This window comes from Anas acuta, chromosome 20 (genome assembly GCF_963932015.1).
Source record: "Anas acuta chromosome 20, bAnaAcu1.1, whole genome shotgun sequence".
NCBI lineage: Eukaryota > Metazoa > Chordata > Aves > Anseriformes > Anatidae > Anas > Anas acuta.
This window is the reverse complement of record NC_088998.1, coordinates 1,708,432-1,731,611: the sequence shown is the minus strand read 5'-3', so window position 1 is coordinate 1,731,611 and position 23,180 is coordinate 1,708,432. Positions and strand designations below refer to the sequence as shown.

The 23,180-nt window shown below is 52.8% G+C and overlaps 2 protein-coding genes across 6 annotated transcripts; one reads left to right on the top strand and one right to left on the bottom strand.

Annotated features, from left to right (window-relative positions):
* Window positions 1-3: 3 nt before the first annotated feature.
* WDR31 (WD repeat domain 31) lies at window positions 4-12,099 on the bottom strand. 5 transcript variants are annotated; one of them, XM_068656733.1, is made up of 11 exons: window positions 11,963-12,099; window positions 11,379-11,588; window positions 10,224-10,357; window positions 9,294-9,423; window positions 8,740-8,814; window positions 5,581-5,719; window positions 5,393-5,493; window positions 4,764-4,831; window positions 4,159-4,300; window positions 3,513-3,675; window positions 4-2,080 (listed from the first exon to the last, which is right to left on the bottom strand). In XM_068656733.1, the coding sequence occupies exons 3-11, from the start codon at window positions 10,268-10,270 to the stop codon at window positions 1,920-1,922; spliced, it is 1,026 nt and encodes a 341-aa protein (XP_068512834.1). In that variant the 5' UTR covers window positions 10,271-10,357; window positions 11,379-11,588; window positions 11,963-12,099; the 3' UTR covers window positions 4-1,919. The 5 variants fall into 5 exon arrangements, with proteins under 5 accessions (XP_068512834.1, XP_068512836.1, XP_068512835.1 ...); XM_068656735.1 differs by lacking the exon at window positions 11,379-11,588 and having other exon boundaries at window positions 11,963-12,064; XM_068656734.1 differs by lacking the exon at window positions 11,379-11,588 and having other exon boundaries at window positions 11,786-12,003.
* A 66-nt stretch (window positions 12,100-12,165) lies between these two features.
* BSPRY (B-box and SPRY domain containing) lies at window positions 12,166-22,854 on the top strand. The gene is made up of 6 exons (XM_068656730.1): window positions 12,166-12,310; window positions 12,631-12,729; window positions 13,643-13,873; window positions 15,699-15,724; window positions 16,722-16,846; window positions 21,022-22,854. Exons 1-6 carry the CDS (start codon window positions 12,260-12,262, stop codon window positions 21,546-21,548), a joined length of 1,059 nt encoding a protein of 352 aa, XP_068512831.1. The 5' UTR covers window positions 12,166-12,259; the 3' UTR covers window positions 21,549-22,854.
* Window positions 22,855-23,180: the final 326 nt, after the last annotated feature.

The window sequence follows — 23,180 nt, the reverse complement described above, 5'->3', positions numbered from 1 at the left end:
CAGTTTGTTTTACACATCTGTAGGTAGCCACACAGCACTTCGTGGATGGTGTGCTGTACAGCCTCAATACCGTTCTTACCTTCTGTTTTCCAGGCTGCTTTGATAGGAGTCTGTGGCTTCAAAGCTCGTTTGCATTCAAAAAATAAAGAGTTGTCAGTTGTTGGAGGAGAAACGTTCTTCTACCTCTGCAAGTTAGTTTGAACATAGAGGCCTGTATCTGCTTGCAGTAGATGTTAAAGGCCAAGGGTTTTTATTTTCCATGTACCATCTCAGGCTATCTTATGTCCTAGCTCCTTGAGCTGTCTTACAAATTGGGTCTTTCAAATCCATGGATGTTACCTCCTGCTGAAGTTTTTTCTGTGTCTCACTACGTGTGATACAAAGAAGGCTACTTCAGTGCAGGATTTCTTGTTCTAACTTACACTGTGAAGAAATGTCCTATTTGTTGTTTGTTCCTTAAACTGAAGTTTTACAAATGTGGTCTGGAAAATCAAAACATAATTTCTATGTGCACCCTGACCTCTGTGTCTGACTAAGAAATGGAAAAAAGCTTCAGGGGAAAAGAGAAGACATTCATCTCCCCTCTTGCCAGCTGGTGCTGTCTGTGTTCCCTGGGAAAGCAGACAGCATTGTTTCCAACGTGGGCAGTGTACGTGGGACCATGCTGTTTCAACAACAGCAAACTACTAGCAAACTACTCATGGGTTACTTTTCCAGCAGAGCTGTGTGCCTGCTCCTCCTCCTAGCAATATGGTGGCACCTGCGATGCGCTGGATGCTCTCGTTTGCTCCCAAGAAACATGTTAACAAGCTGGAGGCCAGGAAATAGCACAGAAAAATATTTAATTGAAATCTCTTGTGTAAGCCTAGATGCCTAGCTGTGTGCCCAAGCACCTCTTGAAGGGTCTGCTAAAGGGACTGTCCGAGCTCAGAAGCACAAGCTTCCAGCTGCAGAGCCAGGGATCTCCCTGTCCTTAAGGACAAGGGCACACCTCATCGGGTTGCCATTCATGGGGCAGCCCTTGCCCAGCATTTAGCCAGCCTGCTCCCCCTGGAGGCAGCAGCATGGTTCTAGCTGGCTTTAGATGAAATTTTGGACACCCATGAACATTCTGCATTTACACACACACACATTGTCCCAGGGGTATAAATGCCAGTGCAAGATTTCTGTCACATGGTGTTTGGCTTCACTAAACAGGACAATGAGCTGGAGCAAGGAGAAGGACGACACCTTCCCTGCTTGATGCCCTGGCACCCTGCAGTGCTGCCTGTTGGCTTAGCCAGAGACCAACCTGGCCAGATGTGAACCATCTGCTCCACAGATGGGAGCCAGATGTGTCCTGAGAGCCTGCTGCATCACAGCAATGTAAATACACCGATTATTCAGCTCCTGGAGCCCTCTGGAGGCACTGCCATGAGCTGGCTCAGGGAAACAGAACAGCGATGCTGATTTAAATCTTGTCTAGGGAAGGAGACAGAGATCCATGATTTCTTCTCACACTGTCTGATAAAGTCCAAGGTGGTTGCTCTTTTTCCTCCCACTAAAACCAGCTTTCCTGCTGTAGGGCAGCAGTGCTGTGATGAGACCTGAGAACCACCGCAGGGATGGTACATGCTTTCTCATAGCTCCTCGGTCCTCTTCTGCTAGCCCGCTTCATGTCTGCGTGGAGGTTTTGCAAATCAAACAGTGCTCTTACAGGAGTGAGAACTTGGCCCGAATGCAGCTATGATTTGGCTTTTCTTCTAGACAGCTCTAATTGCTTCCCACCACCTATGAGCAATAAGCAGTACAGCCCCTGTGCTGCCCCTGAGCTGCGTCACCGCTCTGCAGGTGCGGCGTTGTCTTGTGCCTGCAGTCAGGGGCAGCTGACAGGGAACTGGCTGCCTGTGGGGCAGTCTCTGCTGGAAAGGTTCTTATGGTCAGAATACTGCCAGCTCCTCCAGCTCCAGGTTGGCACCGTTTCTCATCCGCAGTAAGTGGATCCCTGAGTTAAAAGTGGCGCAGAGCAGCGTGGAGCTGTCGCAGACGGCCAGTGATGCCAGCGGTCCTGCTCCCTCAAGGTACGCAGTGGCCAGGCAGGCTGGGGAGGCAAGAGAGAAATCATTGAGGATGTGTGGTTTTCCAAGGTAAGGAAGGACCACCCCAAGCTCCCACCTCCTGGCTCTGCCCCTGTGTGTCCAGCTGCCCATCTGCTCGCCCGTCAGTCGGCTGCAAGGGAGGTGAGCCATGCGCAGGGCCGTGCTGCCCCCTCCGCCCCCCACTGTGCTGGGTGAGCCCCCCTGGGGTCCCTGCAGGCCAGAACAGGGATCCAGGCTGAGGCCAGGCACCTCTGCTGGAGAGAAAACCAAAACAGATGGACAGACAGAACCACAGGGCTCACGTGGAGGCATTACAACATGCCTTTTCTCCCAAGTTGCTTATGATCAAGAAAAATTCTTTCCAAGGGTTTTGATAAACCCCTCACACAGTTTTGATAAACCTCTAAAAGAGAAACGAAAGTAAGATTTAGAGTGTTCAGAGCCACATCAGCCTTTCTGTTTGTGTCTGTTAATAAGAAATCCCGATGTATTTATGCAGGCACCAGCCCCGTGCTGAGCTGGTCGCAGAGCCGAGTGACAAGGACGTACAGGCAGCTGCCCTGCACAGCGACGTCGGCCTGCCAGACAGCACCTGAACTAGAGCTGACAGCTGAAGGTCAAAAGAGACAACGTGCAGAGCTGCTGCCGACCCCAAGGCTGTCTCAGCGTGCACAGGCACCAGGGTAAAAAGTGAGGTGAGTGAAAAGAGAAGGTGAGAGTTTTATTGTGGGACAACATCAGGTTTCTACTTTTATTCTATTTAAAATAATTGTGTGTGAAGAGGTTCTTAGTACAGTGAGTGTCTAACGCTAACGATTTTTGCTGGACCCAGCACACAGCATGTCAGTGAACCCAAACAGCTTCCCAGAAGGAACTGTCTCTGCCCTCCGCGCAAGGCATTAGATAACAAACCCGCTGCTGTGTCAGGGTTTGGCAGGTAACCAGCCTTTGTGTCCAGCTCACGTGAGGACTTAGCCCGCACCAAATCCTCCAGCAAGCAGGCTAACTGTGAAATGCCTGCAGTTCCCACTCAGAGGGTGATCACAGTCTGTGCTTTGCAGCTTTCCACCTGTATTTGAGGGAAGCCCTGGAGTTCCACTGCCCTTTTTCATTTTTATCATTTGCATTTCATTGCTGAACTTGGACACCTTTCAAAGCCAGCTTGTCATTGCTTCCTTTTAGTTAAAGGACACCCACCACCTCCAACCTCATGCACCCAAACACCCTCCTGTGCTGGAGGGCAGGCAGAAGCCCCTGGCACAACACCAGTTGCTCTGCTGCTTATCTCCACCCTGCCCCGTGGCTGCATTTGATTAAAATTCAGAGGTTACAGGCACACACAGGTGTGTTCTCATCACCCCAGGGAGACAGAAACCAAGGAAGCAGTTTTGCTTTCCCAGGGTAGCACAGTCAGTGGGCAGCACCCTCCCTTACCTGCAGTGTCTTGGTCCCAGACCTTCACTTTGCTGTCGTACGAGGATGTGGCAATTCTGGGGGCGAGAGCAGGGCCCCGTGGAAGGAAGACACAGGAGGCTGTGGTCTGGAAATGCCCTTTGTACTCACGCACTCGGCTCCTCGTCTGCCGCAGGTCCCACAGCTGCAAGGCAACAGGCAGTGCTTAGAGCTCAGGCTCCGTTAGTGCCACTTGCCAACATGGAGCTGTCCTATGAAGAAAGGGAGGAGGCTAAAGAGCTCCTTGCCAATCCTGAGTGCAACATCTACCTCCAGCAGTGCAACATCACCTCTAGCCCCTGCTTATGCTCACAGTCCTAGAGCACTTCAGACCCCAAAGGATTTTCATCATTTGTTACCATTCGAACACGTCCCTGCAAACTGATACAAAATCCCGGTGCTTTAATGAGGAAAAAGACCTCTTACTGCAGCAGACTCACCAAAGAGACAGGCAGGAAGGAACTAAGCTCAGGCCTTACTGGTGACATCAGAATAAGGCCAAAGCAGTGGGATCTGTGCTCTGCTGCAGGCAGACCCTTGGAGCACTGATCTGCTGCCCTCTGCTGTGTGCGGTGGAGATTAGAGAAAAATCAGAAGAAAGCAGGACTTGGCTGCCCAGCCAACTCACGGTTGCTTCGCAGCCCTCCCCAGCGAAGCCGCTGCTGCTGCTGAGGACATACCGCCCGTCCTGGCTCACGTCGCAGCACGTCTGGATGTGCTGCTTGCCTGGAAACGTCTGTGCCACCCGCAGCTCCCGGCTGTCCCACATCCTGGAAGCAACGAGAGGGGGGAAGGAGGATGGGGCATCACTGCCACGAAGGGCTTCCCTCGGTGCCCCCACCGTGCCCTCACTTTGCCTTTGATCTCTTCCATCATGGGACAGTCTCCCTCCTTCCTCTCAATGCTGTCACTGCATACTTGCATTTGTCTGTCCCACGCCCCGAGCCCTAAATCAGTGTTTAGCCAGAGCAGCTCCGTGGAGCTCCAAACCATTTTTCTTTTTACACATAGTTGATGCCCAGTGCTGCTTACAGCCTCGGGTGTCCCCATGCTGTCCTTCCCTGGCAAGAGACCACCCTCCAAGACCCAGGTGAGCTGGAAGGTGGCTTCTGGCTACACCAGGACTTTATGAAAAGCAACCAACCGACCCCTTGTGTACCGACATTTTCCATAATCCATTGCCATGTACCCCAGGTTGTAACTCCCTTCTCTGTGGCCACCTGTAACACTTACTTGACAGTTTTATCCTCTGACGTCTGGATGACGTAGGGCTCCCCAGGAACCCAGCACAGATGTGTTACCTGCGGAGGGGAAGGGAAGAGCAACGTGCTGCCCACCTCTGCGTGCAGCCCAGGCTGACATCTGCCTGTAGGTACACAACCACAAAGCTCCCCCGTCCTCGCTCTCCTGCTGGGTAGTGAGCAGGAAATGACGGATGAAGCTTTTTCTGTTTCCCACCAGTGCTGTTGGGACCAATGCTGGTCTGATCCCAGAGAGGTGGCTGGGCTTTATTAGCAGGCAGAGAGGCAGCAGCAGCTCAGCGGGGCACAGTGCCGTGGGAATAAGGGCACCACAGGCACCAGAAGATACAACTCCACTGCCGAGCTGGTACAAGAGGGAATTAATAAATCACCACACGTCTCTTGGTATCTTTGTGCTATGAGAGGTGCTGTTTCCTGGAGGAAAGGGTAACTACCCCCAGGCTTTGATCTCCCCAAACATAAAGGCAATCTGTGCGGTGCCTCAAGGGCTTATTGCAGTGCCAAGTTCAAGGCAAATTCACTCTACGTGGCTTTACTTGTGAAGTACCCGAGTAGGCAGCGAGTTGCCATTACAGGATGCGAGCAACCAGCAGCTCCTACCAGGTTCCTGGAGACAGCAGCTCTGCCCAGGCACCCTCCGGTCTCTACGTCCCACTTGCAGACAGTGTTGTCTCGCGAGCCTGTGCACAGCTGAGTGGCATCTGCAACCACACGTTAACATACAGAAATTGTCAAGATAAACTGGGAAGAAATCATTGTTTGGGGAATAGGAGTGTGCTGGTCCTCACCTGGGCTCACAGCCAGTCCAGTAACAACCAGGTCATGTCCTGGGAAGTGCTGGCTTGGCCCTGAAATCCTGTGAAGCTCCCACATCATTACTGTCTTGTCCCGGGATGCACTGAAGATTCTATTTGAGTCACAGGTGACCTGCCAAGGACCAGATGGGAGAAGTAGGTCAGCCTCCTGCCCAGCCCAGCCGTGTGCAGGGAAAGCACAGTGCTGCTCAATCGTGTCAAAATCTGAGACATGCAGAGATGTGATAGGGAGGAGCCTCACCTTCACGCTGTTTTGCAAACGCTGGATTGCTCAGTGCTCACACGGAGGACCTGTGACTTCTGCTTGCTCCTGCTCTGCTAGATCCTGGCCTCGGGCAAAGCCCAGTGCAGCGGGGTCTGGGGCTCTGCCTTGCCTTGCTGTGAGCCCCAGCCTGGAGCGGGCAGGCAGCAGCTGTGGCTCCCAACAACATGCAGCAAAGGAATGAGGATTTTACCCCATGATGGACCTTGTTTTAGATTTCTGGTACAAGAAGAACGTCAACAGCACTTGGCTATTTTTCATCTTTAGTTCTGGGCCAAGACCAATAATGACACTGAAAGGCTGCATCTCTCTTGCCCTGAACCCCAGGCTCAAAGAAGGTTTCCAGGGTGTTTTGCATCCCCCTCCCCTTCAAAAGGAATTTTGCAAGGAGAGGTTACCTCATTAACTTGATTCGTTATCTCCATTCCCACCCTGAACTGGCACCTTCAAGAACACCAACAGACCTCTATAGAGCTATCACTACTTGCACTTTCTGCACAGACAGTAGTCAGGACACACCAGGATTTAATAAGAGCTGTGAAAAGAAAAGCCCTCAACATCCCCCTTTGTCCCCAGGGATGCCCTGAACTGGAGACATGGGCTGGAGAACATCTTGGTACTCGCCTGTGACACTTAACAGGAAAAATGCTCGCCCGTTCTTAGCCCAGGAAGATGAATGCCAGAGCCCAGCTCACTGCTGATCGCTTGTGTAGCACAGTTGGGCTGTCTTAGATCAGAAAGACTGAATACAATACTGGCTCTTGGGTTCACAGGTGTAAATTTCACTCCCAGGAGTTGCAGGGGAACTGTTTTTGTGATGGACCCCAGCTTCTCCCACTTGTGAGGGGATAAAGCTCCTGAGGTGCTCAGGGTCACTCTGCCCACCTGGCACCACACAACCCGTGCACCTGAGTGGGCTTCAGCTCCCAGACAGACCCACCAGAAGCAGACAAGGGTGCAGGACTGTCCCAGGAAGTCAGCCAAAATTTCAGAGGGGACAGAAGCAGTGAAGCACCGAGAATGGATTCTTAGGCCCTAAAGGTACAGCGGAGCCACAGAGACAAACAGAGAGATGTTAACCTGAGCAACAGGAGCATCGCCAAGGAAAATCCATGGCTGATGGAGGAGAAAACCACCCCTGATGCCCCTAAAAAGAATTGGTTGGTGCTGAGGTTGGTTAGAGATCACGGAGCTCAGCTGCACGCTGTCTGGAGGCACTTGTGCCATGACCTCCTCTCCTCCTGCTACCTTCTCCAGCACAAGGGCAAGTCCCGGGGAACAGTGCAGGTTGTTGGCTCTGTAACGAACCCGGACGGTTTCCGATCACCTTCCCTGTGACCACAGCTACAGGCGACACAGCCATTAACCTGGTTTCCCCAGAGCAAGTGCAGAGGCTGACTGAATTCCCCAGCTCCTGCACAGCAGGAGGTCAGGGATGACATGGGGACAGCAAGCCCAGGCTGCAGACAGGCTTTGTGGCAGTGGCTGGCTGTGGCAGGTTAGCTTCTTTTTCAGGTTGTTATAGTAAGGGAAGAAACTGGAGGCTGAGCCAGGCATTTCTGTGCAGTGCCTTTGTGAGGAGGCAGGGTGGTAATAAATGCTTCTTTGTCATTTTCTTGGTTTCTTCTTCATCTTTCCACAATCAAACAGTGAGGGCTGGTGAGATCTGCTGGGTTAACAGTCTCACACCCATTCTCCTCCACCCTGAGCGGCAAAGGGGATTCCAGTCTCCGCAGCCACTTGAGCTGGGCAATGAAGGAGCCTCCTGGTGAGCACAGGGAGAAAAGGAAATGCAGAAGACCGATTTTCTGACTTGGGTTCTGGCACCTGAAGGGAAGCTGCAATTACCAGGAAAGGCTGACTCCAGCAGATGGGGTCAGCTCTGCTCTGCGGGAAGGGCACCTGAACAGATACCAACTGTAGGAGGGGGGCATGCTATCACCATATACAAACTGTTGTTCTTAAAGGCAAAAAAATGCTCCAATTTTGGATGTATTCTCACAGGAGTAAGCAAAAGCACATTCCTGACACAAAGGCACCTTGCTGCTAAATTTGAATTCCAGCTTTGAAGCTCACATGTGCTGAAGCTTCTGAAAGAAGACATTGGAATCAGTGTAATGCTGCAAAATAAGCCTTTCCCCCCATCCTGTTTTCAGAAACAATTAATTTTATGGCAAAAACTTCCTTAAAAAAAAAAAACAAAAAAAAAACACAACAAAATGCACACACACAAAACAACAAAATGAGCCCATTACAGTCACTTTGAGCAGTGGGATGAAATGAAATGTGAATTCTCAGCTCTTCCTAGGGCAGCACCACCAGCCTCCTTCATCCCTTCAACTTCCCAGAGCACAAGGGAATCCCTGGCTACTCCCAGATGGGAGGCACACCGGCCAAGCCATGCACAGCACGTATGCACCCTTGCAAGTTTGTTCTCAGAGTAGCATATTTGGTTTTGTAATCAGGATGCTGGATGGAAAATTAAAGCCCCGTTGTTCCTGGGCACAGCTGTTCTGTAGAATAACAAGTCTAGTGGGATGAGACCTGAAGAAAAGCAAAGAGCATCTCTGAATCAAACACTTGACCTAGTAATTAATCCTGAGTTTTTGTCACGCAGTCTCTTGAAGGGAAGATAAGCAAATAGCCAAGTGTCCTGGTCCCCTGTTTGCTCTGGCTGCCACCAGTGCTTCTTTCCTGGACAGCAAAGTACCAGCTGGGAGCTTGGCAAAAACCTAACACATTCTGACACCCAGGTAACTCTGACAGAGCAAAGTGAGCCCTCTGTGGATGACAAACCGTGCTCTATCATTCCTGTTTTCCCAGTTTCTGGCGGGTGCAGAAGACCCCAACCAGGCTCAGCTGACACTCACCTTGGTGACTTCATGCTCATGGCCAACGAACCGCCTCAGCACAGCTCCAGATCTCCAGTTACAAACAGCCACGCTCTGCAGAGAACCAGGGGAAGGAAATCATCAGCAGCAAAACGGGACAAAGAAGGCTCATGCACTATCTTGGTTTATTTTATACTCAGACCTGTGCACAGACCAAGATTGAACAGATACTGTTGGTTTTGAGCTCCTACAGCCAATATAACTGCCTTTGGAGCCTGTCTTTTGTCAGATAACATCAGAGAAGGGTCAGCTCATTGGTTCTAAGCTTGGGTGAAAGCATTTGACATGACCTGACCTCTGGAGAACGTTATGAAATTTGACCCTTTGTGAAATTTGTGCTTCAGTGTGTGCCCTCATTCTAAGCTCACCTTTTCCTTCTCAATTCGGACAGATCACTGACAAAGTTGGTAGCAATCACAGAAACATGTAAAACTCACATTTAAACCACATCCCCTTATTTTTCTAATGTCTCTGCCAATCTATTTTCCCGCCTGTGACTGCGTTTTGTGCCCTGTGGTGGGCCAGTACCATACCTTATCCTTTCCTCCTGACACACACAGGTCTGCTTTGAGAGCAGCCACAGAAGTGACTGCATCGGCGTGCACGGGGTTGTGCTGCTGAACACCTCTGCCAGGTCCTGTCTTTTCCACGGAGCCATCAGCCCTGCAACAGGCAGAGGGACAGTGGCAGGAGCTGCAGTGCATTTTAAGGCAAAGTCAGGGTGATGTCACCCACTTGGACTGAGGTTTAGGAGATTGCGCCACTGGCTGGACTGCAGAATGACAACATCAGACTTTAAAAAGCTGAAGGGAAGCTGTCAACAGACAAATGTGTCTCTGGGACTAGGTGAGATGGAGTATGTCTATTCTATATCTTGAGTTGCTAAATATTTGTCTGTTCACTCACTCCACGCCAGTGCAACGAACAGAAGAACACCGCATTTCATTTTTTCCAGTCTCCACTTCCATGAATGCCTTTCAGGCTTTGCTGCTGTCCTGGCAGGCCCAGCACTTTGGCTCTTTGAAACCAGCCTTGCCAGGTGCTTCTGGTCCCACACCAACCTGTGCTCTCAGCTGATACTCCAGGCAAAGATCATCACTTTTGCTGCCAGATACTTAATTATTGCACCTTACCAATGAAAACTGATGGCAGTGTGAAGAGATGATGAAGCATTTTGGATATTTGGGCTAAACAGCCACTCCTAGACCTTTTAGCCTTCAGAGAGAGCTCTGCCTTAGCAATCACAGAGCATAACCACTGGTCACATTTACACATTCAGCCACTCCTGTGAGCTGTATTTTGGATTTTAGTCCCCCAAATAAGCTAGGCAGAATTTAGAAGCAAGGGTCAAAAATAAATTCTAATTCATAAATCCAATAATGAAGCTATCGAACCACATGCTTGCTATATTCTCCATTCATATACATGGTTTATTAAGACATGATCATCTGACGTTGCTTTACCTGTACTTGGTGGAGTGGAAGCTGATTTTACTCTGCAGTTTCCCCATCCCACTACTGAAAAGCACGGCTTCAACTACGGCCAGCAGCACTGAGCATCACTGCATCATCTGAGGTGCTTGCTGCTAGGACGTGACCTGAGGGTGAGGAGACACAGCGTTACCAGGAATACAGAGAGATTTTTGCTTCTTGCATTCACAGGACAAAGTGCAGGCAACATGGTATCTACATCTTAACTTTGTTTAGAATAAGAGAAAAAAAATCTCAGTGTAAGGGATGTCTGGAGCTCCCCAGTCCAACCTTTTGCTTAGTGTAGGGCCAGCTGCCGAGATGTGGTTACTGGGGCCTTTCAGCTGAGCTTTACGAATGCCCAAGCATGGTGAGGCCACAACAGAGATGGAGCTGCTGCTTATACTTCTTCTTGTGCCTTACTCCTCCTCTTACTCCATTACTGGGACTTCCATATTCCTGGGAGATCCCAGTCTACACAACTTATCCTCAAGGGTCATGTTCTGGGAAATTGTCTGGCTTGGGTGTGACACAACCCCCACTGATTAAAGACACCGGCTACGGTCACAGATGAAGGGCAGTCACCAACGAACCTGTTCCAATGACAGTGAATTACCGTGTACAGTAATTGGATTCTTCTTAGATCAAGACGTATTAATGGGATTTAGTCTGCTCTAGGTGTACGCTAACACTCCCATCTTCTGGACAAGTAGTGTTTTGCTAATAAAATATGAGAAAAAAACACCCTTCCTACTTGATCTAGTGAAGAAAATACATGCTTCAAGTCTCTCCCACAAAATCTTGAGAACCAAATACTAGAAGCACTAAGCAAGAGGTTTTTTTTTTGTTTTTGTTTTCGTTTTTTTTCCAATACATTCCCTTTCTAATTTTATCCTGGCAGCCTTTGAGATTAGCAATTAGTAATACCCAGTTAATCTCTGCCTGTTCTATCTGTGAGTTTGCATCAAAAGATGCAAAGAACAATGAACCTCACAGCTCAGGGGCAGTGTTAATTCAATCATTTTCTTCTTCTGGCCAGACTGAGGTTCCAGAGTGTTACATTACGTTAGGAACAAACGTGATTTTTCTGTGACAAGAGAAGAACGCTGTAATTTGTTTCTCCCACAAAATAAAAATCTCAGAGCTCACCTGGGGTCGGCTCTCCAGGGCTGGGCCCCTTCCCACCTTCCCACCCTGACTTCAGCTCGATGCAGGTGGGACGGGAGCAGAGGCCGTGGGGTCTGTGAGGGCAGCGGGAGCTGCGCCCGCTGCAGGAACGAGCAGATTTTCCTGACTGCTGAATGAACGAACTTCTTTGGCAGGATGTGCACGGCAGGTTTTATTCCTTGGCAGGCTTTCCTACGCATTTATTGTGAACTCGGTCGATCACCGTGCCGTGTTCGGGGACCCCGCAGCAGGGGGTTCACCCAACGCTTACACCTCAAAAAACCGAATCCTGCGTTGGCAAATCTCCCGCCCTCCCTCCCCTCTAAACGCACTGCTTAAAAGAAACCAAAACCATTTTCTACCGTATTTTTTTTCCAAACACCCCCTACCCGAGGCTCTGACACCGCAGTGTGTTCTCCCCCTGCTGCACCTCCAGCGGCGGGGCCATCGCCCCCCATCCCCACGGGGCGTCAGGCAGCCCCCGGGAGCAGCCTGACAGCGACCACAGCCCCGGGCAGCCGTGACGGCGGCAATTCGGGTGAAATCCCGGCCGGTTTGGTACAAACCCCGAGCTCCCCGTGCCCCCAGGCCGGCTCCCGACGCCGGCGGCTCCTTGGCGACGGCCGGGGCCGGGCGAGCGGCGGCTCCGCCTGCCAGGAGGGGCCGCGGGGCCGGGCCCAGGGGGGGGCCGCGCCGGGGCCTCGGGGTCCCCCCACGGGGCTCGGGGCCGGGCCGGGGCGGGCCGGGAGGGGCCGGGCCGGGCGGGATCGGGATCGGCAGCGCCCGCCCCGGCCCGGCCCCGCGGCCTCCCGCCCCCCCCCCCCTCATCCCCGCACCTGCCGCAGGTGCCGCAGCCGCGCAGCATGGCCCAGCGGGCCGGGGGGGCGCCGGCCGGGAGGGCGGCGGAGCTGCGGGTAAGCGCCGGGGGCTCGGCTCGGGCACGGCTCGGTACGGGCACGGCCCCGCCGCGCTGCAGTGCCGGGCCCCGCGGGCAGGAGGCGAGCGGGGCCCGGGGCGCCGCGGCTCCGGCCTGGGCTTGGGTGAGGCCCGCGGGGATCCGGTCCCGTCCCCCTCACCCCCCCCTCAGCGCTGCCCGGGGCCGGCTGCGGGGGCTCCGTCGGGGTGCGGGGGGCCCGGGAGGGCTGCGGGGAGCCGGGCAGGGTGTGGGGGTGCCGGGGGTGCGGGGGGTGCGGGGTGGCTGGCCCCCAGCTCAGCCCGTGGCTCTGTGTTTCAGAACAAGCTCGTGGACCAGTGCGAGCGGCTGCAGCTGCAGAGCGCTGCCATCGCCAAGCACATGGCCGAGGTGCTGCCCGCCAAGAGCCAGAGCGTCCTGGTAAAGCCCTTCCCTTCCCTTGGCTCCTGTGGTGGTCCCGGGGGGCTCCTCTGCTCCTGGGGCTTCTCCTCCTCCTCCTCCTCCTCCTCCTCCTGCTCCTCCTGCTCTTCTTGCAGCTGCTTCACTGCTGCATGTGGGGGCCGAGCACCGTGGTTTGCATGGAGCGGGCGGCAGGAGCGTGGTGGCTGTCGAGGCACAGAGGGGTGGTGTGGCTGTGTGGCTGTGTGCCTGCCCCGTGGCTCAGGCTCGCTTTTTTGGGGAGCTGCGCGGTGTCACCGAGCACTTCCCATCGCAGTGCACCCTGTCCTGTCTGCTCCGTGATTGCTTCCCTTGGGGCAGCGCTGAGATGGCACTGCTGAGTGTATCCATGGTCTGAGCTCCCTCCTGGGGCTTCAAGGTCTGTTTCTGTTATTTGAAGTTTTCAAAAAGCCAGAATACACTGGAAGTTCGTTCTTCATTTGCCAAAAAAAGTAAAATAAATTTATTTGTGCTGGTGTGCAGCCATCACACATTGCTTTAGGACCGGTGTCTCAGAGCCCTGCTTTTGTTTGTGCCTCGCTGTCACTGAGGACAGACAGTTCCCGTGGTCGGCTCCTGCTTCTCGCTAGTTGTGAATCCTGGAAGTTGTGAGGAGGGATGACACTTTGGTCCCTGGCAGAGCAGCCGGTTGTCACTTACATGCCACAGTGATTAGTGGTTACTGCACATTTACTTTGGTGGCTGGTTGGGCCTGGAGGCAGTCAGCAAGTTTGGGCCTGGTTATCCCATTCACCTCTGTTTGCATCATGATGGTTACTGTGGCTTGGGCTCATTAACAGGGTAATCTTAAAAGCTGAGCCTACAGAAAGCTGGCGGAAGCTGTTGTTTGGGCTGAAGCAAGACTGATATTTCTCCTCTCTCCTTGCTCTGGCAGACTGCGGCCAATGGGGCACGAGAGTTGGTCATCCAGAGGCTGATGTTTGTAGGAAAGGTGTGTGAAAATGAAGAACAGCGGTTGCTGGAGAACGTGCACACAGAGGAGGAGCGGGTGCACCAGAGCATCCTGACTCAACAGGAGCACTGGACTGAGGCTTTGCAGAAGCTGGATGCCCTCCGCACCTACCTGGTGGACATGATCACCAACAAGGATGACCAGGGCTTGGTGGTGAGTACCCTCCCCTCATACCAAGGGACAGCTCCGTCAGCCCAGAAACGACCTAGACAATGACCTGGATATTGGGAGACTTAAATACGGTGTTCAGTAGCTTGCTGCAGTGACAGCAGGAGAGGGCATTGGGCAGGACCTACATCTGCAGGTCTAGCTCAGAGAAGCTTTTTCAACTGTTCAAGAGAAGCCCCCTTGTTTTCTTCGTGGTTCCTGAGTGTCTGCTCTGCCTGGTTTCACCTTTGCTTTGAGTTTTTTTTCCCCACCTTTGCAGTGAGGTTTAGCTGTCAGGACCATTCAGACTCGGATCTCCAAGCTATTGGCTTGGTGCTGCCCACTCAGGTGCCTTCCAGGCTTGACAGCCAGGACAGCTCGAGCAGTTAGACTGGGCCATCAGCTTTCTAGTGTTCTGTCTAGTTTTAATAAAAATGTGATCCTTGGGAGCTCCTGCAGCTATTCTTCAAAGCCCAACCTGTTGTCTGGCATACCTCTGTGTGGGGTATTTATCATACAAAGCAGCCTGCGCTTAGCTTTGCTTGGTTTCTTTTCTGGCTATTAAATTGTCATGGTTTACTAGATGACTCCTCTCAGTTTAGATGCAAGCAGGCGGGCATTTTACCTCTTCCTCCTTGCTCTTAGCTGCTGCTTTTCACATCTAACTTTGCGAAGAGGGTGGCAGAAGTTCTGCCTGGAAGACAGACCTGATCCAGGGACAGAAGGCAGATGACTGTCCCTTCAGTGGTAACCACAATGTCTGTCCTGTCCTGGCAGCCTGGTGCCTGGGTTGTGGCCTCAGTGTCTACAGTAGAGGCTGGAACGCAAGGTCCATCAGATATCTATGGGAGAAAACAGCAAGGCCCTCTTATTTCTCCTTTTACCACATAATGGAGGGGAAATAGAGTTAATAAATTCTCCACTGTGGGTTATTGGTGTTGGCAATTGTGTCCTTCAGGAGTTGATACATGTCATCTCACAGGAGAAGGCATGTAGCGTACCCTGCAGCTCTCTGTTTTAGCAGGGCTCAAAAATTCTTCTCCTCTGGTATTTGGGCTGAACCTGGGGAATGCACCATTGTCAGCAGGTGTAGAAACAAATGGGATTGCTCACAAGGTTACTTGTGTCTTGGTTTTGGTTCTCTATCCCTTGCTGCACCTTTGCTATTTACTGAAAGCTTTCAGGGTTGTTGGCTGCATGCATGGGATGTCCTTGCAGTGCCCCAGCAGGATGGGGAGGAGGGAGGGATGCAGAAGAGAGCCTGACAGACAGATGGGGCTGGGGTTTCCACACCTGGGGCAGGGCACAGCAGTAAGAGTCTCCCAGAAGCAGACAGCCTGGTGTATACCAAAGGGTATGGGGTCTGATCTGGTTCTTTGTGGTTCCAGAGACCTTCCACCTGTCATAGGTCTCCCCTGTGTTTCCCTTGCACCAGATGAACCAGCTGTGTTCAGTCTTCTGCTCACTACGGCTTGCACACTCAGCAGAGCCAGGGCAGGCTGCCTGGAAGCTCCCACACCCCACTGGAGCCTCCGTCACCTGCCCAGTCCCTGGCTCAGCAGAACAGATCTTTAGATACAGGGAAGGTGCATCACTGTCAGCCATTCCCACTCATTTTCTGAGTCAAGGAGTGAAAAGTGCTGCAGCCAAAGAAAATGGGTATTGGACACTCCCTGAAGTCAGGGCTGGGGTGAGGGGTGTTTTATGTGGGTCAGGAAGGAGAATGGTGCTCCCTGGGTCCCAGGTTTGCTATGTCCCAGCCTGTGTTTGGGATTAATCTGTGGGATTAATTAATTTCAGCTGTGTTGACTCTTTCTCTCCTTGTCCACAGCGTGCAGAAAAAGAGATCTTCGAGAGGTTAGTACCTGGCCACTCCTGGGCCTTTTCCTCACCCCTTCTCCAAGCTCGCCTGCACCTTCTGCATTCCTGGTGTGAGCAGCGTGCCATAGCTCTGCCAGTGGTGACACCCGCTCTTTACTCCTTTGTGCTGCTTTTGCTGAGGACAAGGACAGAGCACAGAGATGCCAACGTGTCCTCTGGTCTTTGCTTCACATGCTGCACTGCACCAGAAACACTGGAGACCAGGATGTGCGATGTCTCTCCAGAGGCACTGGCAGATGCTCTGGCACTTGCTCACAGGAGACCTCCTCCAGCTCCTCAGAACACAACACGGGGCTCCTAGCGAGATGGAGCAAGCTGGTCCCTGGCCTGGTGGCAGGAGGTAGGATTGGATTGTCCACCTGAAGTGCTGGCATGCTCTGGGAGTATTTCTGCCTGGAGCGGGCCCGTAGAGAACAATAAACCTGCTGCAGCACATCACTGGCAGCCAGTGCCAGAGCCTCAGCCTCCACTTGAAAAGATGAATTCATGTGGTGCTGGAAGCCACAGGAACCCAGCAAATCCTTAACCTCCTTGCTATGGTGCATGAATTCTGGAGTCCCTGCTTGCTCTGCTCTAACAGTCAGGCTTTGTCCACAAAAAAACTCACAGGGAAACCTGATTCCTTCCCTACAGCCTGTTCATTATTTTCCTCTTGTATCTCGATGGCTGGTCTCAGACACATTTAATCTGTGTGTGCTGAGTGAGGAAGCTGTTGACTCAGGCTAATGGTGCTGTGTTTTAAAACACAGAAGTCCTTTCAGAAGGGACTGTGATCAAAGCCAACCGAAAGTATCGCTCAGGAGGAGAGCTTGTCTAGAAACCCCCACTCACTGTAGTTTCTCTGCAGCAAGTGCCGCCCTTGCAACCACTCCAGCTCGTATTTCTGAACTGCTTCCTAGTGATCTCTGTAAAGACCTCTCAGACTGTCAATTAATCACTAGACTTCAAAATAACTCCTGTGTTTCTTTGCTAGGACAGAGGTGGCGGAGGGAATCTTGGAGCCGCAGGAGTCTGTGAAGTTAAACTTTAATCAGCAGTGTGTTCAGAGTCCACTGCTACACCGGCTGTGGGCCTCTGCTGTTCTCTCCTGCATCACAGGTCAGTGTCTTGCTCAGGTCTCATCCTCTCTGGAGATCTGGGTTTCTGCAAGCTCGTTTGATTTTTGCCTGTAGAAACATCCTGATGCTGCGTCCTGCCCTGGCAGGTGGAGGACCTGGTGCCTCCTGCCCCCTCTGCTGACCCAGCCCCTGCAGGTTGCTTGGTGCTCCCCAGCCAGGTGGGCAGCAGCAGCAGCTGTCAGGGGTTCAGGAGAGAGAGGGTGGCTAAGAGGAGTACTGGAGTTTGAAAAGACCGTGTCTTTTATCCTCTCCATTGCATAACCTCACTTGGTTTTGTTTCCCATTTTCCTGGGTCACTTGGTGACACCAGTTAAACTCCTGCTGCCATAAGGAACTTTGCCTTTACTGCTTTCAGCATTGCCCTACTGGCGGTTTTAAAAGGGGTTGAAATCACCTGCGCAGTGTTTGTAAGGCACTCTGTAACGTGCAGGAGCGAGAAGAGAGCAAATGCAGTAGCTTTCTGATCATAAGCAGACCTTGTGGCTGTGCACGAGCTGGTGGTTTGGTAGAAACGTTTGGGGTCTGTGGTCTGGCTCAGCTCTCGCTGTACAGCCGACGTGGCGTCAGAGACGAGTGCCAGACCAGTGATGTGCTCTGTGTACGGTTTTACCAAGGTGCTGCCAGCTCGGAGCAGTCAGAGACAGTCTTCTTCAGCTGCGATCTGCTTGAATTGCTAATTGTGAAATGTTTGCTTCTAGTATTATTTAAAGGACATCATTAGAGCGTTTCAAATGTTTGTTTGTTTATTTTTTATGTTCCTCAAAGGAGGTGACATCCTTCAGAATTTGAACAGTTTTGTCCTGTGTGTCTCCTTATGAGCAATCCTTTGGGTGATCTTCCCAAAGCTTAAGTGATAACTTTTGATTTTTTGCTGACCTCGCCCTTGATGTCAATGAGTGGTTCCCAGTTTTCCCCTCTTTTCGGATTCCTTTAAATGTGTGTGCTTCTGACTGGTATTGCTCTAGGGCTTTTAAGTATTGGCTTGGGAATCTGAACACCAGACAATGCCAGCGGTTTTCTTTTACTGCAAACTCTGGTGTTGTTCTCCCTTTGCAGTTAATTCAGTTTGCTCTGTTTTGAGTCTTTGATTACTGGCATTCATGCAAAATCCTGCGGTTGTACGTTGCCAAAGCTAGGCAGGTTCTCAGCAGATGTTTAGAGCTGTCAAGGGAAGCAGGGAACCTTTCCCTAATTCCCTTTGTTGTGACATGCTTTTGTTATGGATTCCTTTCCCAGTAACGTCCTTGTCAGATGTAGTGACCTTAAGTCAGTAGGTCCTAGTAGTGGGTGCACTGGTGGTGCACTTATTACATGGAAATTTTACTCTGATGTTTTTTTTTTTGTGTGGTTAGATGTAACAAGTCACTGTTATATGCTGAGGGTGTCTGCCTTATTGTTGCTGTCTCGCTAGTCCAATGTCCTGGGTGGACATTTAAGGCTATGTCCACCTAGGACATAGCATTAAAAAAATTTATATTAACTTCAGTGGTCCTAGCTTTCATGAAGACACCATAACATTACGTTTTACTTAGTGCTCCCTCTTCCAAAGACAGTTGAATTTGTGACTGTCTTGTTTATCTACTTTAAAAAAGGTTAATCTCAAGGTAGTTTGTCTCTGTAGGCTCCCAAAAGCTTGGGAGCCAGAAGGTACCAGAACCTCCATTTCACTTTTTCAGAAATAAAAGCGAGTCCTTTGATGCCTTCAGGTGGCAGCCAGGCCTTTATTGATGATGTTTGGCCTTGGCAGCTTCTGCCTTCAACTTGGAGGTCACCTAAAGCCCCTGGCACTGTGTGAGGAGGGGTCCAAGCTCATAGCCAGCAGCCCCAGTCCTTCTGGGGCAGGCACTGAATGTCGAGGCCGGCCGGCCACGAGCAGAGAGCCCTCCACGGAGGGGAGACATCTCGCCCCTCTCTGCCTTCAAAGCTCGCAGGCTGTGGCTGTCCTGCTGGCTGAGGTGCCGGGCTCTTGTGCGGTGAAGTTCTGCGGCCTGGGGCGTCTGCGCTCACCGTGCTGCCTGCATCTGGGCACGAGGGTTTAGGTTCCAGGTGGGTGAGTTTGGAAGTAGGAATTTTGATTTTTAAACACAGTAAAATGTGCTGCAACTAACACATACCTAATTAAGAGACATAAACTTATCTGTTCAGCATCCATCGCTCCTCGGAAGTGGCAAAGCCTCTCTGAGGGTAGCGTGCTGAGGGAGTGACACAAAGAAAGTAGATTGTGAGGTGAGATGACTTCCTGGGGGAGTTTGTCAGAATATACAGGAATATCCAGAGGGCAATTTTAATGGTGACAGAACGGAGGAGGAAAATTCACTGATCTGAATTATTCTGCTGCTAGGCCAGCGCTTCCCCTCCCTCGGGTGCTCCTCTGGAACCACATTTCTGCAGCGAAGTTACGTGGTTGTGATCGGGGCAGCCCTGCCCTGGGTGGATGAGCACCAGAAGGCAACGCTGTACGAGGACGGGTGCGCGTTGCACAGCACCAGGGTTAGTGCCCTGCTCAGCGGGAGCTGAAGTTTCGTGCTGCTCCTTTTTCTGTGAACTCGTAGCAGCGCCTGGCTTCCTGGAACGTCAGCCTTTGAGCAGGCAGCGCGGGCACAGCCTGGGCTGCGGAAACCTGCCTTGAGCGCAGCGTGGCGGGCAGGCAGGCTGCAGGGCGTCTGGTTGGCGCTCTATGGAGCAAGCCGTGAGTGAGCGAGGCTGTGGGGGTGCTGCCTTAGCTCCTCGTTCTGCTTGCCATTACTTGCGATAGCTCCTGCCTAAGGTGCAGGCCTCACACTGTGGGTGCGTGGCACATCCCCAGTGTGCAGGTCAGGCCCTGGGACAGCCGTGTTCAGGCTGCAGCCCGGTGGTTTGGGTCTCTGAGGGCCTCATCCTGCCAGCTGCCGAGCGCCAGGCAGAGGGTGATGAGGAAATGGCAGGAACCGGCTTCGCGTGGTCGAGATCTTCCTGCAGCCCAGCCCAGCGGGACGGTTGGGAGAGCAAATGACTCACCGGCTCCAGCCCTGTTTCTGTGGCAGTTGAAGACATAAAATGAATGAGGGTGGGGAAGGCAGGGCGAGGAGGGGCACCTGCAGAGAAACTCCATCTCCCCGCGAGTGGGCAGGGGTGAGTCACCTGGGCATCAGCCTTTTCCCTTTGCTTTGGGATTTTATGGGGCTAGGGGGATATTTGAGCAGTTACTCGGTGCTCACATCCTGGTTGCGGAGTGCTGTGTGTCCCATGGGGAAGGGTGGCGCAGGGGGAAGCGTGTGGCCCAGGCAGGGTGAGTGGTGCTGGGTGCTGACCCTGAGGGTGCAAATCGCTGGTTTTGTCCTGTGAATTAAGGACCTGTCCCTGTGTCACAGGAAAACTGCATCAAGTCGCAGCCCGGCTCATCTCTAATGCCTGGTGCCGCTTCCTGAGGCTGCTCCGAACGCAGTTAGGGCCGATGGGCAGTGTTGGTCGAAGAACAGCTTGGGCTGAGTGTGCTTTGGAGGAGGGAAGGGATTTCTCCGCCCAGCCCTCCTGGTTCCTGTGGTACTGGCTTTGCAAGTTTTCCCAAGCAGCAGGCGGCTCTGACGCACCTGGCTCAGGGAGGAGCCGGCCCCCACTCAGCACCCGGGCAGGGGCACTGAGGGAACAGGGCTGAGGTTTGGGTTGCTCCTTGCCATGCATGGAAACTGCTCCCAGCCTCTGCTCGGATCACTGTTCTTTGTTAGGATGAACCAAACCACGGCTTGGCCACGCTGCTGCTTTGTCTTTTGTGACAGAATAAGATAAATGTGTGTGACTGTGAAACATTCAGTGCATGGACAGAGAGGCAGCTGGTGAAATCTGAAGGCTGCAGAGCCACAGAGGTGGCTTTGGCAGCCCGGCCGGATGGGGCAGGGCTCCCAGGCTGTTGCCTCTGGCATGTTTGTTCAGTTTAACGAGTGCTAATTCCTCTCTGGATTTCGTCCCTGGCTCCCAGCTGGCTCCTTCCATCCTTTCCCAGGCCATGAGAAGTGGCAGTATGAGTGCTGTCCTTGTCACCGTGTCACCCTGCGGGGGCAGACTGATCCACAGGGGTGTTGTGTGCTGAGGGTGGTGCTGATAGCTCTGGCTGTGACTGCCCTGGGGGGTTTGGGCAGGGGCAGCCTGATCTGTGCTCACTGCGTGCTTCTCTCCCAGGCTCTCAAGAAATTCTCATTGATGAGAAAACTGTCAGCCCCCACCTGAGCCTGTCAGAAGACAAGAAAACCCTGACCTTCAGCCCCAAGAAAGCAAAGCTGGACTTGGACTGCCCCGACCGATTTGACCACTGGCCCAACGCTTTGGCTACTGCAGCTTTCCAGACAGGGCTCCACGCGTGGAAGATCAGCGTGGAGAAGAGCTGCGCCTACAAGCTGGGGGTTTGCTACGGCTCGCTGCCACGGAAGGGGTCTGGCAACGAGGTCCGCCTGGGCTTCAACGCTGCCTCCTGGGTCTTCTCGCGCTACGACAAGGAGTTCAGGTTCTTGCACGCAGGTCAGCCCCAGCCTGTGGAGCTGATCAAGTCCCCGGCCGAGATCGGCGTGCTGGTTGACTTTGCAGGAGGGGAGGTGCTCTTCTATGACCCCGACTCCTGTGCCATCCTCTTCTCCCACAGGGAGACCTTTGCGGCACCGCTCTATCCCGTCTTTGCAGTGGCGCACCACAGCATCTCGCTCGTCCAGTGAACGAAGCGTTGCACTCACTGGCGGGGCATGAATGGGTGATTGTATGTGCAGGGATTGTATATACACGTACAACACACAGTGCCTTCAGGTGGGGAAAGGTGCTCAGGCTGGGCTACCAGCTCATGCACAGTGGTCAGAAAAGACCTGCCTTCAACCTGCCTGTTCTCTTGTTTTACAACAGCTTTCCTCTCCTCCTTCAGGCTACCCCATACCTGACGTGTGCCCTCTGGGACCCCACTATTACCCTGTAGCAGGGACTTTTGGGGGAAAACCAGCATCAGTTCCTCTGTTCCTCTCCACCCAGTGCCAGCCTTCCCGAGCCCTGGGGGATGCCACGGGTGCATGCAGGTGTGCAAGCCGATGGCCCTGAGCGTTGCAGCTCAGCCACAATCCCCCTGTGCTGGGAGCAGACTGTGCTGCTGCTGGAACGTGCTGCTGCTGGCACTGCTTGGGCCAAAGGCTTTTGTGATCTCCCCTTAGCCTCAGTGCTGCTGGCTGGGCTGCAGGGCTGGACGAGGAGCTGGGTGGTGCAGAGCTCCTGCTCTGCAACTGGTTCCTGCTGAGCCCAGCTCAGTGGGTGGGGGGACCTTGGTCCCAACACTGCATTTTGCTCAGTGTGGAGCTAGGAGTGCAAGTGGGAGGGAGCCAAATTGTGAAAGCAGCTGTGCTGCAGCATGGGGTCAGCGTAATGCCTGGCTCTGCCAGCCCTTTTCAGGTGAATCATTTAATTCCTCTGCAGAACAAGGGCTTCTTTCCAACCCTGGCAGGGGGAGGAACACAGGCAGGGGGCAATTCATGCTGCAGGAATGAAAAACCTTTAGTAAAGGTTTACATTTGATGGTGGGGTTAAAAAAAATAAAAATCAGAGGAATAAGATAAGTATGGAGAAACAACAGGGAGGAGGTGCATAGCAAGGGATGCTGTTGGGGACACACTTGAAGGAGACTCCGTGCTGCAGGAAGGACGCCACCAGGTGGGGCTGTCACCCATGGGGGACCCGCATTGGAGCAGAGACACCCCAAAGGGACTGTGGCCCATGGAGGCTCCCATGCCAGAGGAGAGGAGTAGAAAGTAACCCTTAGCACTGACCAAAACTGAGCTGCTTGTTGCCCACCACAGGGATGGGGAAGGCTGTGTGTAATGCAGTGAAAACGGGTGTTGCTATTAGGAGGGGAGAGAGGTGTTGGACTGACGTTGCTGCTGGGTGAAGGGGAAGGAAGGTGTTTTCTTGGCGTTTAAAATTTGTCATCCATTTCTCAATACCCAAATTAATAATTAAAAGTTTGGTTTTTGCCAATACGTTAAACTATGGAGACAGCCCCAACTCCAGACTGCTTTGCCTGCAGGAGGGCTGTGACTGCCTCCTGCCATGGCTCCAGGGGAGGGGAGGTGCTGGCGAGGTGGTAAACCTGAGGGCCACCGGGGTGTGGAGGGTCAGTGCCCGCTGGGTGCTCTCTGCTGGCTGCCTGTCACCAGGACAGGAGTAGCCACAGCTCTGCGTGAGCAGGGAGTGACTGAGAAGGGACAAATCTTGCTGTCTGCCTCCATCCCTCTGGACACAATTGGCTTTCTGTAGTGCAGATATGAAGGACTCTGGGTGAAATGCATCCTGTGCTGCTCCCAATCCAGTCC